The sequence below is a fragment of the Gossypium hirsutum genome, chromosome A07 (genome assembly GCF_007990345.1).
Source record: "Gossypium hirsutum isolate 1008001.06 chromosome A07, Gossypium_hirsutum_v2.1, whole genome shotgun sequence".
Taxonomy (NCBI): domain Eukaryota; kingdom Viridiplantae; phylum Streptophyta; class Magnoliopsida; order Malvales; family Malvaceae; genus Gossypium; species Gossypium hirsutum.
This window is the reverse complement of record NC_053430.1, coordinates 54,350,122-54,369,221: the sequence shown is the minus strand read 5'-3', so window position 1 is coordinate 54,369,221 and position 19,100 is coordinate 54,350,122. Positions and strand designations below refer to the sequence as shown.

The 19,100-nt window shown below is 30.7% G+C and overlaps 1 protein-coding gene across 3 annotated transcripts; it reads right to left on the bottom strand.

Annotated features, from left to right (window-relative positions):
* Positions 1-978: 978 nt before the first annotated feature.
* On the bottom strand, positions 979-5,516 carry LOC121231911 (ribulose-1,5 bisphosphate carboxylase/oxygenase large subunit N-methyltransferase, chloroplastic). 3 transcript variants are annotated; one of them, XM_041116966.1, is made up of 12 exons: positions 5,044-5,516; positions 4,644-4,807; positions 4,435-4,518; positions 4,262-4,319; positions 3,829-3,882; positions 3,213-3,284; positions 3,053-3,133; positions 2,524-2,696; positions 2,191-2,293; positions 1,982-2,113; positions 1,695-1,817; positions 979-1,284 (listed from the first exon to the last, which is right to left on the bottom strand). In XM_041116966.1, the coding sequence occupies exons 1-12, from the start codon at positions 5,053-5,055 to the stop codon at positions 1,198-1,200; spliced, it is 1,143 nt and encodes a 380-aa protein (XP_040972900.1). In that variant the 5' UTR covers positions 5,056-5,516; the 3' UTR covers positions 979-1,197. The 3 variants fall into 3 exon arrangements, 2 of the variants coding, with proteins under 2 accessions (XP_040972900.1, XP_040972899.1); XM_041116965.1 differs by having other exon boundaries at positions 4,994-5,509; XR_005930064.1 differs by having other exon boundaries at positions 1,156-1,284; positions 2,001-2,113; positions 4,994-5,509.
* Positions 5,517-19,100: the final 13,584 nt, after the last annotated feature.

Sequence of the window (19,100 nt, the reverse complement as noted above, 5' to 3'; positions counted from 1 at the left end):
TATTTAATATTTTTATAAAACTTAATAATTTTTTTTAAAAAATATTTTTTAAAATTAATAAAAAATTAAGCTTTGAAATGAATTAACCTATACAACCATATGTCCAAGTTCAATCCAGTAAAAGATTAAATATTCCTTTTAATTTTTTAATTTATAAAATAAAATTGATTTTTTTACTGGTATGGCAGTTGACGTGATGGTAATTGTCGTTGACATGGAGCACTACATCAGCATGATTAACGACCATGTCAATGTTGTACCGATCAACGTTGGTCAAAGGACCTACTTGACCAGTTTTGCTAGTTCAGAGGTTCAATTAATTCAAAAAAGTTGTAGGAACTTAATTGGTTTTTTAAAAAAAGTTTAAGGGCCTTTTACACAATTAAACCTTAAAAAGAACTTTTAACATATTTTATTATAGTAAATTTATATCTTAAAATCTATCATTTTAATATATAACTTAAATCATTTTATCCAACAAAATAATATAATACTATTGCTCATTCATTCCATTCCCATCAAATAACTACAATATTCCAAACTTTATTTAATTCCAACGAATTAAATAAACCCTCAGTTTTTGTTTGTTAATTGAAGTAAAAAAATGTTAATTTAGTGTTTATGAAGTGTATTATTCATGACAAATGTGAAGTGACGTAAGATACTCAAATTGGAGTCCTCTCTTATTAGTTGGTATTAAATGAACCCTCAAAGTTTTTGTTTGTTAATTAAAGTAAAAATGTCAATTTAGTGTTTATTGTATTATTTATTATAATATTTTATTAGGTTAAATATGTAATGGTAAAATATATTGTACTTTTAAAAAAGAATTTAAGTTTGAGTTTTGAAAATAATTTTATTGAAAGAGAAAACGATGAACTGATTTAGTATGTGACAAAAAAATAAAAAGAACTGCTAAATAGAATTCTCTGCTCTACCATGAGACTAGTACATTTTCTTTCAAAAAAACAAGGAAAATGTTCTGATAAAACGGACGTGTTTTGTTCCTTTCTTGGGATTCATGTCTTTGCTTTTTGGATAAATTTCTATGAATACATGTCAGAATGTTACATTGGGACATGAAACACTTTCGTGCAAGTTACCTAGGCTCAGTTGAATTCTATAGGATTGACGCTTGAATCGTGAAAGAACTTCCCCAGATATAAACACCAAGAACAGAATACATGAAGAAAATCTTTATTTGAAAATGTTTCGCAATCCATCGAAGATTCTTAAAGCTCTCAGTTCACCACTCCTCATATCCCTCAATCTCCTCCTCAGTATCTGAAACCATCACACAAGCAGAATGAAGCAAAAGAAATTAGGCCGATCAGGAAGTTGCATGTAAGCATTTATTTCAAAGTAGCGCACGCATGCATGGCAACCTAGAACATGCAGCACACACCGATGAATCCTTGGCATACTCGGGCATAACTCAGTGAAAATAATTGATTAGATTCGATGACAGAATATAAGGCATTTAATTTTCAAGCAATAAAAAATGGACAACTTCGGTCAGTAACAAGGGAAAAACACAGCCTAAGCAGATTACTAACTGAAAACTTAGCATACATTGAGAGAGTTTAAAGTTCAAACCACAGGATATAAGTGATCAGTTGTGAAACACACATCAACAGTGATGGATTTAAAACCTTAAATAGAAATATGAAAAAGCGAAGAAAGTGTAGTCTTACATATTCAGCGCGAAATAGTATTCTCTGCTCACTTGTACATAAATCTACTGCTAGCTGTTTCAGAAACACTCTTCGATTCAACTGCTTCGGAGATGTCACATCCAAATCCATAGAGCCACTTGCCTGTAGAAAGAATAATAATAATAAGTACGACTTACTGACTTAAAGATATTTGAAGCTCAGGTTGAATTCAGTCCTTTAGAATAAAAAATTTTCCGCGGTTGCCGGTTGAGGTAATTCCAATTCATGAATAGTTTTTTAGGTCTTAAAAAAGATTTTTTCCTAACTTGCAAAAACTTGGAGTACTTTGATATGCTTGATTCACAACTATCGAGAATAAATTGCAGTGCTTTTTCTTCAATATCAGGGTATCTTAAGTCCTTTTTGATAGTAGATTTATTTGATGCTGCAGCGGCGATCTGGAGAAGCAAAGGCCAACGAATTCAGTAATGGAACTTCTTTAAACTCTGTAAATTAGGTGGTAGAGTTCTCAAACCTCATCAAACTGCTTGCTCATGCTTGGGGGACTGACTGCCAAGTAAGCATATGCCATTAACTCCAATGGCCAACCAGTGATTTGTATGGGATAACACTGAGAACTGCCAAAAAGGTTAAGATTTTAAGAATAAGAAATTAAAATGTAAGAATAAGTTATATAGACAATGAAATAAATCGTACATAATGTTGCAGAATTGAATTTAAGCTTTTTCAGAAGATAAAGATATGATTGCCAATAGTTTAACTATATAGATAAGAATCAGAATAACTTAAAATTAAGTCCTCAATGAATCAAATCTAATAATCCTGGAAAAATATTTATCCGGCTTACGCAGATAATCCATGCTTCTTCAGAGCTTCCAACTTCTCCTTATAGCATCTATCAGATTTTTTAAGGGATAGAGGTAGCTCTACCAAATCACTAGGATTAGTGCCCTCCTTTGGAACAAATCCGTAAGATAACAACAGCTCTCCATTAGATTTTTTTCCATATGATATGAAAACCTGCATAAAATGGTGTAACCCATCTTTAGACATTTGAAACTTTGCCAACTAGCATGACATTATTGATCCAAACTCCAAACTTTGAAGCTGCCCATGCATACAACAGGTTACCACTGGAAATCTATGATCATTAAGAAGAAATTACATAAAATGTTACTCCTAAGGTTCAAATATATATCAAGCAAATATAGTGTCAGTGAGAAGTGTCTAAATATGGAGGAATATAGGATATATATAGTGTGCTTGCTTGCAAACCACCATGAGCATGTATGCTCATAGGTAGCTGGAATATATATATGCAAGCTTTTTTTCCCCCTGTGAAAAAATAGTATATTTTATGCGAGAATCTCATGTACCTGCTCACCAGGCTGATACGCTCGATCTGTTGTAAAGACAACACCTTGTGATGATTTGTCGTAATCCAAAAACGTTTCCACCTTAACCAGAGAAAAACAAGGTACTTGGATTAATTACATTTTTCTTATGCATACTTAACTGCGAAAGATCTTTCTATACCTCACAGCTGTGATTGAGCATATCTGCCCAAGGAACCAATGCAACTTTTCCATTCATTGAAGGTAGCCTTACCTGAATTATAACAGAAAAACAGAATTGATGTTTTTAGCTTTTCCGTCCTTTTAAATCAACCATCCATATACCTTTTCTCTAAACCTTACAGGACATTTATTATGAAGAATTTTGTAAATGAAGTCGCATATATAAGTGGTTTAAAAGGAAGCTTGAAAAATATAGCGATTTATTTCCCTCTGAGATTAATTTTTGTGGCAGAGATATATAGTTTCATATACTTTATTCTTTAAAAAAAGAAAAAGAAAGAATCTAGGCTTCTCAATCATTTTATAGTGCTTCTTGCATGTGTAACCATTTTCCAAGTAACCAGGTCTATAATTTATAAAAGTAGAGAGCGATAAGAAAACATAAAATTATGAATTTGCTTACTTTGATAAATCACTTAATTCTAGACAGCATTGTGGGATCAGTTTACGCTTCAAAACAAATTACCAAACTTTTCGCAAAATGGAAAATAACTCGTTCAAAACCCCAGCCATGTTTCGAATTGCAAACACAGAGCTGATTACGTAAACATCCATTTCTAAATAAGCTTACTTACCAATCGTGAGAAAAGAATGCCAAAGGACCATCTGAATGTCTCCATATTGAATACCTGCAGATTTATAGTAAAAAATAAAAAGAGGGCTCTTTCATGAACCACAAGAAATAAGCAGAGTCCTTGAAATTCAGATTCAATGCATTGGGGTTGAATCCAACGTCTCTTCTCAATCTAAAACCTTAATTTAAAGAATGCAGGATACTTGCAAAGAAAAGTTGGGAATACAATATTAATACAAACAAACTTAATTACCCTACTAATTTTGCTCAAGTATAAAAGCTCGGATAAGAAAGTGATACTTGCTTGTGATTGAACTAAAAGACCTGCTATCATCTACACATAAAGATGTTCATAGTGCGGCGGCATCAGCAGATGAATGTTTCAAAGTACACTAACATAGCGGAAAAGTAGTTGTTAACTATAGAGTAAGTACCTCTTCCGGGAATATATCAGGATACTTGGAAAATATCCTAAGTCTTAAATCATTGTATCTACATGAAACATGAGATCAAATGATTAGAAGCAAATTGGAACTCTGTATACTCGGGATATGTCAGCAGAAATAGAAAAGCAGAGACCAACAAGAGTAACAGTAAGGAGACATACGTTCCTATAACATCAGTAACTCTTTCGATAGCCCGCTGCCTTATCTGAGATGCTTCAAGATACCTGTCTAGCTCTGCACGTGTCCTGAAACAATACAGAGAGGCTGTAGAGAGAAAATCTGAGAGTAGACCCTTTTCCTGTAGCAAGATAAAAACTCTTTTTAAGAGCTCTTACCATGTGAAAGAAGAACTGAATTAAAATAAACTCACCAGTATAAAAGTGAATAGGGTTGCCGAGGAAGGGCTGAAATATAATTGCACCATCTTGAAGATTTTTGGGCACTTGCTTCACTAATAAGATAGGTTGCTAACAATGGCCAATCTGGAACGGAATACTGTTTTAATACTTGACCAGCCTCAGGGGAACTCCACTCCTGCCACACAACAATCACAGCAGCACTTGGAAACTAAATTAAAGAACTATGAACTTCAAACCACTTAAATAGAAATATTTCAGAAAGGAACTTTTGGACCCATGAAAGGATATAATACCTAAACCCAATTTCTTTTTGCTACGAAAGATGGTAAGGAAAATTAAAAAATTGGTGCTGATATCTTACTGAATCTGCAGTGATGAAAAGCGAGGGAGGTACAAAGAGAAGCTTCTCACCCTTCCTGACATTCTTCAAAGCAACCAATCCTCTCTCCCCTACTGCCACTTTGTCTATGGCCATCTTCTGGGGAGGCAACCCTGAATCCGAAAGCCATTTCTGAAGCGCCTCTGCGTTCTCCAAGGAATCAATGTCGCAGCCCCAAGGCACTTCCTGGGTCGCATTCGACGACGTCGATTTGGTTTCGCTTGTGGAAACTGAGCATTGAACTGGACGTGGTGCTTTCTTGAGAGAGAGTGAAGGGTAAACGTGAGAATTGTAACATGGCTTGCTGAGTTGTAGAGAGAGTGTTGGAAAGAGTGTTGAATGGAAGATTCTAGAAGCTTCCGCCATGGCCGGGAACTGAGAAGGGATTACCTTATCTGATAGAGAAGGAAAGGTTGGGAAAGAAGAGAATCCCAAGCGAGAGGCTCTGAGGGCTTTGGTCGTTTTCGACAGTTATCATTATATGCGCGGTTTTTAATGTTCTCAAACGAGGCGTTTCATTTTTCATTTCCTCTCTTTTAATTTGTTTTTACCTTTTTTATTTTTATTTTTATTTAATTATCGAAACAGAAGATAATAAAGCAGATAACAGAAATATAATAACCAATGTTTTAAAAATCGTACGGAAGGTTGAGCCGCTCAAGTCTTTAAAATACTAACAGTTCGTTATAATGGAATAGAGTTGTAATAAAATATAATTGTAATAAGTAATTTAACTGTTTAGTTGAATGAAATGTAATAAAAATGTATAGTATTTTTGTGTTTGGTTGAATGAAATGATGTTGTAATAGCATAAAAAAAATTAAAATGACCAAAATACCCTTAGCAGAATTTTTTTAAGTAGATTATTATTGTTATTGTTATTAAATTTTAATAAAATTTATTATTAAAAATAATTTAATAAAAATAATAAATAATTTAATAAAATTCTTAATATAATTATTATTATATAAATTTAAAAATTATAATTATTATTATGTTTTTTTTTGTTTTTTGTGTTGTTTGTATTTCAATTATTTTTCTTGCCCTCCCTTAAGTATGTGTCATTTGATTAGCATTCATATTGTTGCAAGAATAAGAGAATGTGAATTATCTAGATTGTAGAAGAACATAAATTGCATAGAGTGTGTTTATCTTTGTATTTAATAGTGAAAAAAGATTATGAATAATTTCATAAGATATATTCACATAATTTATTACTGATAAATCCCAACCAAAATAACTGAAATTGAAATTCACCAACAACTTGGAGGCTATGACAGTTTTGGTCAAATAGTCATAGCCCAAATACAAAATATAATGAACAAATTCACATGCATGTAGAAAGATCATTAGCTACTGGTCAAATACAAAATATAATGACAGTTTTGGTCAAATAGTCATAGCCCAAATACAAAATACAAAATAATACTAATTATCACCATAGGATCTTTAGTAGCAGAAAGATCATTAGCTACTGGACATTTTTGTTTAGCTAAACTTCTAGAATTCGCAATCAGGCCAGAATGCCTCATGCGTGTAGGATCTGCTGAAGACCAACCAGAAGATTTGGTCTCTTCACCTGTGGAAAATCTACCATATCATCATGTTGCTCTAGATAGACCATGGGGCATTATCTAAAAATACTATATGACTAAATATACATAAATAAAAGAAATAATCAAGTAAAAAATAAACTATTGCAATATATGACTAGAAAAAAATCAAGAGCAAGAAAAATAGAACATGCCTGACTGACTATCAGCAATTGCACCTGCAAGAGGTAAGTCAGAGCTAGTTCCAGCACCAGGGCCCTGGAAAACATTTAAAAATGCAACATACAATCAATAAAAACTAGTCAAAGGTGGTGCAAAAGTGGATTATTACCCTTAGATCTCTCTTCTTCAGCTTGTTCATTATAGAAAATTGTTTGAGCCTAGCTTTCACAGTCTCACCCAACAGAACGTTGGGTGCTTTCTTGGCATTTTGTAGCTATGAATGTTCTGCATACAATAGTTGGGATGATTTTTCATGCATAGAAAATATATATCAACATAAATAAAGCATGCAACATGTACAGAAGGTTACCAAGTACTTCCTATACTGTAAGATGCTGCTTTGGATCAGGATTAAGCATTTTCTTTACAAGGTCTTTTGCAGTGTCTAAAACCTTAGGCCATGGGTCCCTCTTAAAGTCAATAACAGAGCGAATAATTGCTTGAGTCACCCCCTGCTCAGTCTCTGTATGCAAACATGACTAGCCAGTTTAGACATAAGAATACCTCTAAAATGGCATGTAATTCTTCCTTGGCTATTCCAATTCTATCAGTGTCACTTGAATCAACAACATAAATTATTGCTTGTGTATTTGGGAAATAGCATCTCCTATGACAGCCCTAAATTGACCCTAGTCGGAAAGTGGTTTCGGGACCACTAAACCGAGTCATAAAAAAATAATTAACCGTCCTAATTGATGCTCATTATATGTACTTATGCATGTGTGAAAATTTCATGTTTGAATTTTGTTAATTGTAAGTGAATTTTAGTAAATAGGACTTATGTGAGAAAATTTAGAAATGTGCTAGGCAAATGTAAAGTGGCCTATTAATGCATGTTATAGAAATGGTGGGTTTGCATGTCAAATTGCCCAATATTTGAGCTAGTGGCCGGCCATGCTATGAGTGGAAACATGTCACAAACATGTTATGTTAGTGATGTATGTTAGGAACAATAAAATAAGGAGTATGGGTAATAAAGAAATGGAAAAAGGAAAGAATGTGTGTGATTGTTTCTTCCCCTTCCCATTGCCGTGAATGTAAGAAAGAAAACAAAAAAAAAAGTGTCCATCTTTTTTTCATTTCTCTTGGCCGAATGTTCTAAGGAAGAAAGAAAAACAAGTTGTGTTCTTTGGTTCTTCTTGGCCGAATTGAAAGGAAGAAGAAGGGAGTGAAGCAATCGGTCATATTAGGTCACTATTAAGGTAAGGAAGTTTGTACTAGCTCTTGAAATTTTAGTTGATATTGAGTGAGTTATCAAGTGATTTTTGTAAACCATGTTGAAATTTTGATTTTGGGGGTGAGTATGGTTTTCGGCTATAAAAGATTAATAAGGGTGATGGTTGTGTTTCATGCTAAACTTAGATGAATAATGGTAGTTTGCTTACATCTTGATATCTATGAGTTCCTTTCTTGGTTCTACCATAGACCCACGAAGTATATGTTTATTTGGTGTTGTTGGAGGTTTATGATAGAAGCTAATGAGTGAGAGTTTGATAGGTACTATGAGGTTAAACTTCATGAGATTGTAAGCTTGTAAGTTGGATGATGAAATTCATGCTTTGTGAAGGTAAATGGTGTAGAAGGAGCATTCGGCCATGAAAAAAAAAAGAAAATTTATGATGAATTAAGTTAGAAGCTATTATAATGTACTTGTGCATTCGGGTATGGGATGAAAATATATGAGATGGTTATAATCAGCCTTGTGATTCGGCTCTTGCATATATATATATATATTTGCACATGATGTATTGGTATGATATATATCATCTCAAGGTATATGTTTATATATGGTGGTGTTTTAGTTATGGAGTAAATGATGGATGCGTATTGAGTTATAATATGTAATGCATTAGTTAGTAAAATGTATGTCATTTATATGAGGTACTAAGTATATAATTGGCCTCAACGTAGACATGCATATTCGGCCACATGAGATGGATTGGCGTTGCATGTATTCTGTTAGAGGCAAGCATATTGATGCTTTTATCTTGGCTTAGACAATCGGCTAAAAGGAAGTGTGGGATAATATGTCGAGTTGATTCATGATTTCATATGTATGTGACTTTAATGTCTAATGAATATATATGGGCTAAGTACCTTGAGTTCTTCTTTTCGATGCTCAAAATGATTAAATCAATTTATTTGTTAAATTAAGCTCAAGAGCAAAGGGGAACTAGATCCGATAAAGGGAAGGAAAAAGTGGTCGAATAGCCATCGAAATCGTTCGACGACATCCGAGGTAAGTTTTTGAGTAATAGAACTTAGATTATGATTTGATTAGATCATGTTTTAAGCAAATCAAAATCATGCTCTTTGTATGTGGCTATTGAGCCGAAATTGCAAGTGTGATAAGTGTCTTGTGTTTGAGCTTTGGTAATGAAAATGAAATACGGATGTGTCATGATTTATTGATATATGTGCTTGGTTATTCGAATGATATCCGGGTTAAGTCCCGAAGGCTTTTGTGCTAAGTGACTATATCCGGACTAAGATTCGAAGGCATTTGTGCGAGTTACTAATTCCGGGCTAAGCCTGAAGGCATTGGAGCGAGTTACTAAATCCGGGTTAAGTCCCGAAGGCATTTGTGCGAGTTACTATAACTGGGCTATGTCCCGAAGGCATTTGAGCGAGTAGCTATATCCGATTAAATTCCGAAGGTATGTGATTCGGGAATGAGCGATCTTGCTGTAAAAATTTCAGTTAATACGCTTGTAAAATCCCAACAATGAGGTATGTTTCGTATGTGCATTGGAATAGTTGATTCCCTTCGAATAATATTCGCTTAGTCGAGTAATGAGCTTCCGGTATTTGGCTAAGATAATCCCTTATGTATGAATATAGGGGTTGGAATGTGAAGTAGGAATGATTTGAGAATATGTATATATGGAATTATCCGTTTAGTTATATGAATGCTATACTTCAGTTGTGCTTAAATTCTTTGCTCAAAACTTACTAAGCATTTAATGCTTACTCCGTTTCTTTGATTCTCTGTTTTATAGATTTTGATTTGTCAGCTATCGGACTCGGGAATTTTGAAGTCGAAGTCGCCCACACTATCAAAGCTCCTTTTGGTATACTTTTGGTTGAACTTTGAAATGGCATGTATAGGACTACCTTTTTTGTTATTAGTCATGTACCCTTCGGTTTTGTGTAAATTTGGATAGCCATGCGAAAATGGCTTAAATATACTTTGATCATAGCATTATAATCGTTTTGTATGTTGTCCGTCGAGAGGTATGGAAATGTTGGTAACGGTTAGCCATGGGAATGGTTATTCATGATCACTTTTGGTATATGTATGACAAACTCTAGTTGATCCATGGAGGATCATGGAATAGGTAAAGTTTACCTTAAAAATAGATGCTGGCAGCAGCAGTGATGTGGATGTGAAAAATCACTAAAAATAGTAGGAATGGAATTAAATAGTGAATAAATTATGTAATCGAACCTTGATGAATCTATTTTCATAGGAGAGTAACGAAACGTTCATATGAATAGTATATTATCAGATGTTAAAGTTTTCGTGAGACAGGGCCAGAACGATTTCTGGATTCCCTGATCTGACTTTGGAAATTCATTATAAATTAACCAGAGACATTTAGAAGTCATTCCATATATGTATAAATTCCTTTTTGAGTCTAGTTCTATAGAAACAAACGGCATCAGTATTGAAGCCCTGTACAGGGAGATATCCAAGTCGTAATACATGAAGGTCAGTGTAGTCGCACCCTGTAACAGGGGATACTTTAACTAATAAACTGTACTAATTGGCCCGACAAAAAATTCTAGAAAAAAATCTGTAGATGGACATATGAGTCTAGTTTCAGAAAAAAAATTACGAAACTGATTTTCGAGTTTTGGAACTCAAGATATGATTTTTAAGGTGACAGTGACGCAGTTAGCCAACTGACTGGAAATTTTTAAAATGGACTGTGAAAGTATATGAATTAAGTCGGTTAGCACCTCGTGTTCGACTCCGGCAACGGTCTCGGGTATGGGGTGTTACATCTCCAATATGGCCTGCAAAAGATGCAGATTAAAAAGAAAAGTGGAAGACAAGTGTTGGGGGTGGTGAAGTCAATCAACGTGTTCAACAAGCAGCAAATTGCCCGATGAAAGGACTAAAATCATCACAAAGAAAACAAACTGGCAATGAAAAATTTCGAAAAACAAAACTCCTTCCTAAGTAAATAAATGAAAAATGATTAATCTTCTTTCATCTCACCTTATTGTCCAGCTAAAGAGCAGCCAGAAAAACCCACAAGATATCCCCTTATCAGAATTAAATAAATAAAGGAAGCAAAGTAACTTAGAGGTTGCATCTCCATTAGTTAGAAGATACACCACAACAGTTAAAGCTACTTTAACAAATCAATTGAAAATCTCATCTGTACCAAAAGTATTGGGATGTTTCCTTAAGAACACATAGCTTAAAAACAAGTACCTCATGCTTGTTTGACCACCTGCTAAAATCAAAACTACAGTTGATTTAAACTGGAACAAAGAGTTAAATGAATGTTACAACTTTATAGAATCTCACAGCTGATAAGCAAAACGGAGCTACATGTTTAAACTCAACAACTGAAACAATTTCTCTATAAATTCAAGCCACAAAAGTTTCTGCTGATATAATCTTATACAATTAAAACTGTAACTAAAATTCCCAAAGGCCTTATGGCAAATGCCAAAGCAAGCAGGCCAACCAGATAACTATAGGATCAAAAATGAAATTCAATGATTCAATTTTAAGTAAAAAGATTAAGGCAAATTTCAATGATTCGATAAATTAAATTGAACTCCACTTGTAGAAACTACATTAGCTGATATTTCAGATTTATTAAAGTTAACTTACCTAAATCCCATACTTGAAACTTGATGTTGTTGTATTGTACAGTCTCTACATTAAACCCAATCGCTGTAAAGAAAGAGTTCAAAAAAAATGGCGCATCGAAGCTGTCAATCATTTAGAAAAAAAAATAAAGACCCAAAACAAGAATGATAAAGAAAATTGAGAGAGTAGCCGACAAAGGCAAACCTACTTGGAATTGTAGAGACTACTTCACCCATCTGAAGCCTATCTGTTGGAAGATGATCAAAATAATAATTAAAAAAAATGGAATATGGCCCTAACCTTAGAGGGCGAAGGCGTCGAAGGCGAAGGCGTCGATGGAGCTTCAGACGTGAGGAAGGGTAAAGTTAGTGAAGAGGCTGGAAGGAAATGGGAAAACGAAAAAAAAAAAAAGGTTCCAGACCTGAGGAAGGGAGAAGGGTAAAGTTGAAACTAAGACGTGAGGAATGGCTATTCTGTGGGTAGGGTGCCTAATGCCATTCAGCGTGTTTAGTGGGAATAGAGGAGGGATTGAATGAGGCTGTAATAGGCATTATAGCCGATCAAACATTGGTTTGGTGGTGGGCCCATTGAATTGGGCTGTAATCTATTCCTATTACACCCAACTAAACATAATGTAATTGTTTGACTTTTAAACTAGATCCTACTTGTATTGTTAATGATATAATAAATTTAGCTCCATGGTATTTATATGTGTTTGTGAGGAGTAAATTTTTCAAAATTGTAGTTTTTTTAAAATATTTATTGGATTAAGCTATATTTTTCAAAAGTTATGGGTATAAATCGAAAAAATGAAAACACTTTCGGCTCGAAGTATTTTTAATGAATTTGCAAAAACATTTCTAATTAAAAGCCTTTTTTGTCCTCAATATTTTTTTATTTGTTTGGTGCTACCTCTTGTGAAAATAAATATTACAAAACAAATTTTTACATAGATCTAAAATATCATTTCTCTTGTTTTCTTAAGCGACGTGAGATATAAGTCTATATAGACTCATAATTCATTTGCAATTTGTTGATTGCTTACTCTTTTAACTAATAACATAAGATTAAAGGCTATACTTGATTTTTAAAAATTAAAGACAAAAATATTAAACTCTAACAAAATAAGACATTATAAACTCTTATATAAATATTATAGTTGTAAAAAAGGTTCAGTAAAAAAAAAGTAAGACAAACTTATACATATAATGACACATAATATTTTATATATAGATATTAAAGTGCAAAAATTAATAGAGATAATATAGTGATGGATATTTTAGTTTTTATTTTTGAATATGTAAATATAAATATTATTTTGTCAGTAATTATAGATATTATTTTATTAACCCAATATGTTTATTTTTACATTTCTCTATAGTAAAAAATACATTAGTCAATAAATAATTCGGTGACAAAGAATTTGTATTATTATTTAGTCTTCTATTAACACATAATTTTAGATTCAAACATGAAACAATTCTACCTCTCTACCTATAAAAAATAAAATAAAAGAATAATGTAAATTTAGTGTCGAGTTGAGACTAAATCAACCAAGAAAATTACTTAAATTATTTTACATATTTAAAAAAAGTATTTTATTATGATTTTTTTCTTATTTGTAAAAAGATAAAAATTTGCAAGTGTAAATAATATTTTTAAATATAAATTAATACATGATTATAAAACAAAAAATAACACAAATATGGTACGAATGTATAAAATTTTCATGATAAAAAATAAAAAAATAAAAAATTATAAAATAAATAACATGAATTATTTACCCGAATTACTTCAAAAAATAATTTAAAGATAATAATTAGTTGTCTAATGACCAACCTCCTCAAATTATAATCTAAACCATCTAAAAAAATAGCATTTAAAGATAACAAAATATATTTTGTTAAAGTTTAATATTGTACAAAGTTTTGTCTTTAATTTATAAGAATTAAGTGTAGCATTTAATTTTACATTGTTAGTTAAAAAGTAAGCAATCTTATATTGTGGAACAAATTGCAAATGAATTATGAGTCTATATAGATCCATATCTCATATCGCTTAAGAAAATAAGGGAAATAAGGCTTGGGGTTAAAAGTATCTTTGGGTTAGGCCCAATCAAAATTTTAGGCCCGTTTGCATGCATGGGTCAAAATATGGGCCTAAAATTTTGTCCAAATCTGACCCAAATAAAAATGCTAAAACTCGAGCCGGGCCGTAGCCCATATTAATTTTTTATATATTTTTTTCTTAAAAATATAATATATCAAAAATACTAAAAACATTAAAATAAATGTTTCTCAAAAAATTGAAAATAAATTTAAAAATAATATGTATAGTTAAATAACACTAAGATAGGTGCAACTTAACAAGCAAATGCCTCTAAAATAGTAACAAAATTAACAATAAAACAAGAGTTATACAATATCCAACAATAACAATAAAATAGTAGCAACATAATAGTAAAAATGTAGCAAAATAGTGAAAAAAAGAAAAAGAAAATAGCAACAAAATAGTAAAAAATAGCAAGAACAGTAAAAAAAAAATAGTTTTTTTTTGCATATTCGGGCATGGCTCAAGCCAAAAAAGCCTTACTCAAGGATTGGTCTATTTTCTAAATAGGCCTTTTTTTTTTGCCTAAGCCTATTTTTGAGCCTATATTTTTACCCAAACCTTCTCAATTTTCGGGCAGGCCTTTGGACCGAACTAGATAGGTCTACTTGAGGTCTATATGAAGATCTATTTTGTAAATTTTATTTTCACAAGAGGTGACACCGATAATAATAATAACAATAATAATAAGATATTAGGGTAGAAAGTGCTTCCAGTTGAAAGTGCTTTCTTGTAAATCCGCTGGAAGTGTTTTTGTTATTTCGACCTAGTTCAGTAATTAAAAAAATAGCTTAATCGAGTAATATTTTAAAAAAAATGCATTTTTAGGAAATTTACACGTTTGCTACTTGGATAAAAGTGTTCTTAACTTCCTGAGACAACACTTTCCAGTTATTATTATTAATACTATAAATTCTCACACATAGGTGAATACTTTTTTTTATATTAAAACAATATATTTATAGAAATATATCAATAAATTATTATTAGTGGAGTAGTAAGGGTTTTTTATTATATAAATTTGATGGTTTGATGTTCTATTCTTAAATAATGATTTAAAATTATTCATTTGAAGATTATATAAAAGTATGAAAAGATAAAAATATCCTTTTTAATATTTTAATTATCCTTTAAATTAAGAATATTTTAATAATTTCACAATTAAATTAGTGTGGAATTAACTTGTGCACTTTTTGTGCATCATAGATAATAATGTTACAAATCCATTGATAAATGGATGTACATAACCCCTCAAATTTATCCTATTGTAACTTCTAAAGAATGAATGTTCATAACCCGTAAATTATTTATATGGTACATTAATGCTTGTCCTTAATGCTTTGTAACTTATGATACTTGAAGCCATATAAATAGAGGGCATGTACAAGCTTATTGTATCCTAAATAAAAGTTGAATCTTCTTTTCATTTCTTTATCTTTCTTTCTTTCTTAATCTTTGTATTCTTCTTTTAGTTTTATAATACGTTATCAACATAAGCCTCTACAAGTTCATAATGAAGTTTATGTCATTGTGACTGTATATAACTTGCCCGTAAAGCTCCTATTGAACTATATATGATATACATATTTTCATCATTATTTTAATTTGTTCATCATATTTCTATAAAAAAAAAGAAATATTCAAAGCACACAAATCAATTTTATATACATATTATAATGATAATTATATATACATATTTTTTGAAGGTTACTAAAAGAAATTTCAATTATTTCAATTTGTTTTAAGTTATTATCATGACTATTCCTCTCAATGCTAATATTTGACATACATATTATTTTTTCGCAAATTTGATATATATATATATAGATTGTTTTACTATAGAGAATGCTTATTATTTTACTAATTTTTTAATTTTTTAGTGATTATAATGTCAAATCTTGTCAAACTTAAATTTGCGACCCTAGACATCTCAAGTAAGAATTATTTGTTATGAGCGTTAAATGCTGGAATTCACCTAGATACTAAAGGTATAGGGAATACTACATTAGCAGATGCAGAAACATCTAATTAAGACAATGCAAAAATAATGTTTTTCATCCGTCATCATCTACATGAAAGATTAAAAGTGAAATATCTCACTGTGAAAGATCCTATTAAGTTGTGGAATAATCTAAAGAACAATTTGACCATAAAAAAACAGTGATACTCTGTAACACCCCCTAACCCTTATCCGTCCCTGGAACATGATTACGGGGCATTACCAGTCAATACAGTTCAATTATGGGCATTAATTAAAATAATTGTTTACACTTATCCTAAATTTAACACATCGTCCCTTTAATGGGCCCTCAAAGTCCAATATGAACAGTAAAATCAATTCGGGACTAATTTAAAGTCACTACGAATTTTTTTGAAAATTTCAAAATTTTCCTATAGAACAGTACCCACATGCCCGTGTGGTTTAGAGCACACGCCCATGTACTTTACCCATGTAACTCTCTGACTTATTACTTATGAACAAATTAGTTTTACACAGTTAAGACAAAAGCCCTTATACCAGGGCGTGTGGACTCAAAATGAGTCTTACAATTTAAGTTTACCAACCTTGCAACTCATAAACCACAAGCAATTCAATTTCTAAACTTTTAACATGTTATATAATCAACCATAATCATTTGTAACAATATTTACAATAATATCCCAAAATGACCACTTTTAACATCCAAGGTACATGCCATTTACCAAAGGAAAGTACTTGACCACTTTGAGTTTGGGATTGGCTTGGATGCTGAGTCGTTAATCACTTTCGTATCTAACCTGCGCATAGAAACAAACCGTACGCTGAGTATGCACTCAGTGGTATTTCTATAATCTGAACACTTAACAATATATCATACACTTAAATCATATGCCAATCACAATTATATATATATTCATTATAAAAATTAAATCTTTTATAACTCACTCAATTTTTTTCTCATCTACTAACCCGATTAGCTTTCAAAATAAATTCACAAATCATTTGAACAATTTCCATTCATATCTAGTTCAGAGATACTTAACTCACATGTCTCACTCATACTTCAGTTCACTGTTTAATATCAATAAATAATATTCACTATTAACTTCTCAATCAGTAATCTATTTTATTCCAAGCTCAATATCAATCAATATTTTTCAATATCAATCAATTTATCAATATCATTCAGTAACAATCAATATTTTTTAGTAGCGATCAATTAATCTTTATTATTCAGTAACAGTCAACGATTAGAGAAATCAGTCATTCAGTATTTTTATTTACCCCTATTAATATGACTCGGACATAGACGGATACATGGATCCAACCAACACACCAGTACGGCACTCAGTGCCTCATCGACTATGCCGAAGTAAACAGTAATAGTATGATACTCAGTACCTCATCGGGTTAATCTGAAGTAACAGTAACAGTACTACACACAAGGTGCCTAATTGACTTAAAGTCGAAGTAACAGTATGACACTTATAGTGCCTCATCGATTCAAGGTCGAAGTATCCCTGAACACTTCTAATCCTATAGCATGCCAACTATATTCGACTTAGCTTGATACTGTTAATAGGGTTTTAATCAATTTTCGATTTTCAATAAATACATATTCTAATTAAAAATATAACAATTAATCACGTAAATTAATAAATCAATACAATTCAACTTACATTTTCAATAACATATATTCAAATTCCACAATAATCAGATATTCATATCTATTTCATCACATTCCCAATCAATTTAATTTTTCAATATAACATACATTCAATATTCAATTTCAACATCAATCACATATATCCATATAAATTTAATAAATTTATCACATACCAAATCAATCCATTTCAACTGTAAAACACAAAACAAATAATTCTCACCTTAATTACTTACCATAATATTTAATTAAAATACAATAATTAATAATTAAAATTAAGTTTTCAATTTCAATCAATGTTCATTCCAATTCAAATAATCATCTCAATTCACTTACCATACATATTAAATAATAATTTCAACAATTAAATATTAAGTTCGGATTATAAAAATACAAACCGTAATTTCCAAGCTAACCCTCGTTGACTTTGTCTTTTTCTTTCTTAGTTGAGGTTTTCCGGCACAACGTTAACTATAAAAATTAAAACAATTAAAAATTATCAATACACTACCATTCAATTTCACATTAAATATTTCAATTTTGATTCAATTTCTACTTTAATTTCAATTTTAATCTTAACTAAATTCACTTATTTTTCTATCTCAATTCATACTTTGTTTCTACTCAATTTTCAGCTAAACTTAGACATAACTATCTAAATTTCATCATAAAACCCTAATTTTAAAATTCTTGCAATTTAATCCCTACTATGTAAAACGAATAACTTCTTTTACAATTTAATCCTTTAATCAATTCTAACTAAAAATTTTATCAATTAAACCCCTAATTCAATCATTTGTTCAACATGAACTATACTTAAAAACCTAAGAACTTCCAAAATCTCAACTTAATTTCTACAAAACTTTGTTCTGAAACTTCTAAAACATCAAAATTAAAAGAAAAGGACTTAATTGACTTACCTACTTAAGTTCCAAGCTTTAAAATCCCTATTTCTCCATTTTCTTTTCTTTTCTTTTCTTCTTTTCTCCCATGTTCGGTTCAACCTATTCTGTTTCTTTCTTTCTTTGTTTTGTTTCATTTTTATTTTACTTTATTTCATATATATATTAGTAATATAATATAATAATATTTAATTCATAAATATCTTTTACTTAAATTATAAGAAAATATTTTATTTTGTTACAAATGTATTTCTACATGTTTTACACATGTACTATTCCATCATCATACATTTGTCATTTTTTTATTTATTCATCTTATAAAAATCTCATAATATAATTAATATAAATTATAATTTATTTTAATAACAAGTATAAATATTACAATTGTACACATATATTTTTGTACATTTGTACAATATCAATATCATACAATTGTTATACTTTTCAATTTATTTACTAATAAAAATCTCCTAATATAATTATTTAATTAGTAATTATCTTTTACTTAATTTTCAAATAAATAAATAAATATAATACAAATGTATATATTCACATTATTACAAGTGTTACTATCTAATTTGTTCTTTACATAAAAATCTCACAATTTAATTGTTTTATCTAATAAATATCTTTTACTAATTAAATAAATTATTGCAAATGTATATATTTCTGTTAATACACTTGTATTAAATCACTACCATACATTTGTCTTTATTTAACTTATTTCATAATATAATAATTAATGTAATTTATAAATTGATTTAAAACCTTAAACATATAAAAATCTAATTAAAAATCTTAGATTTTTACTTCATATGCCGCCTCAAC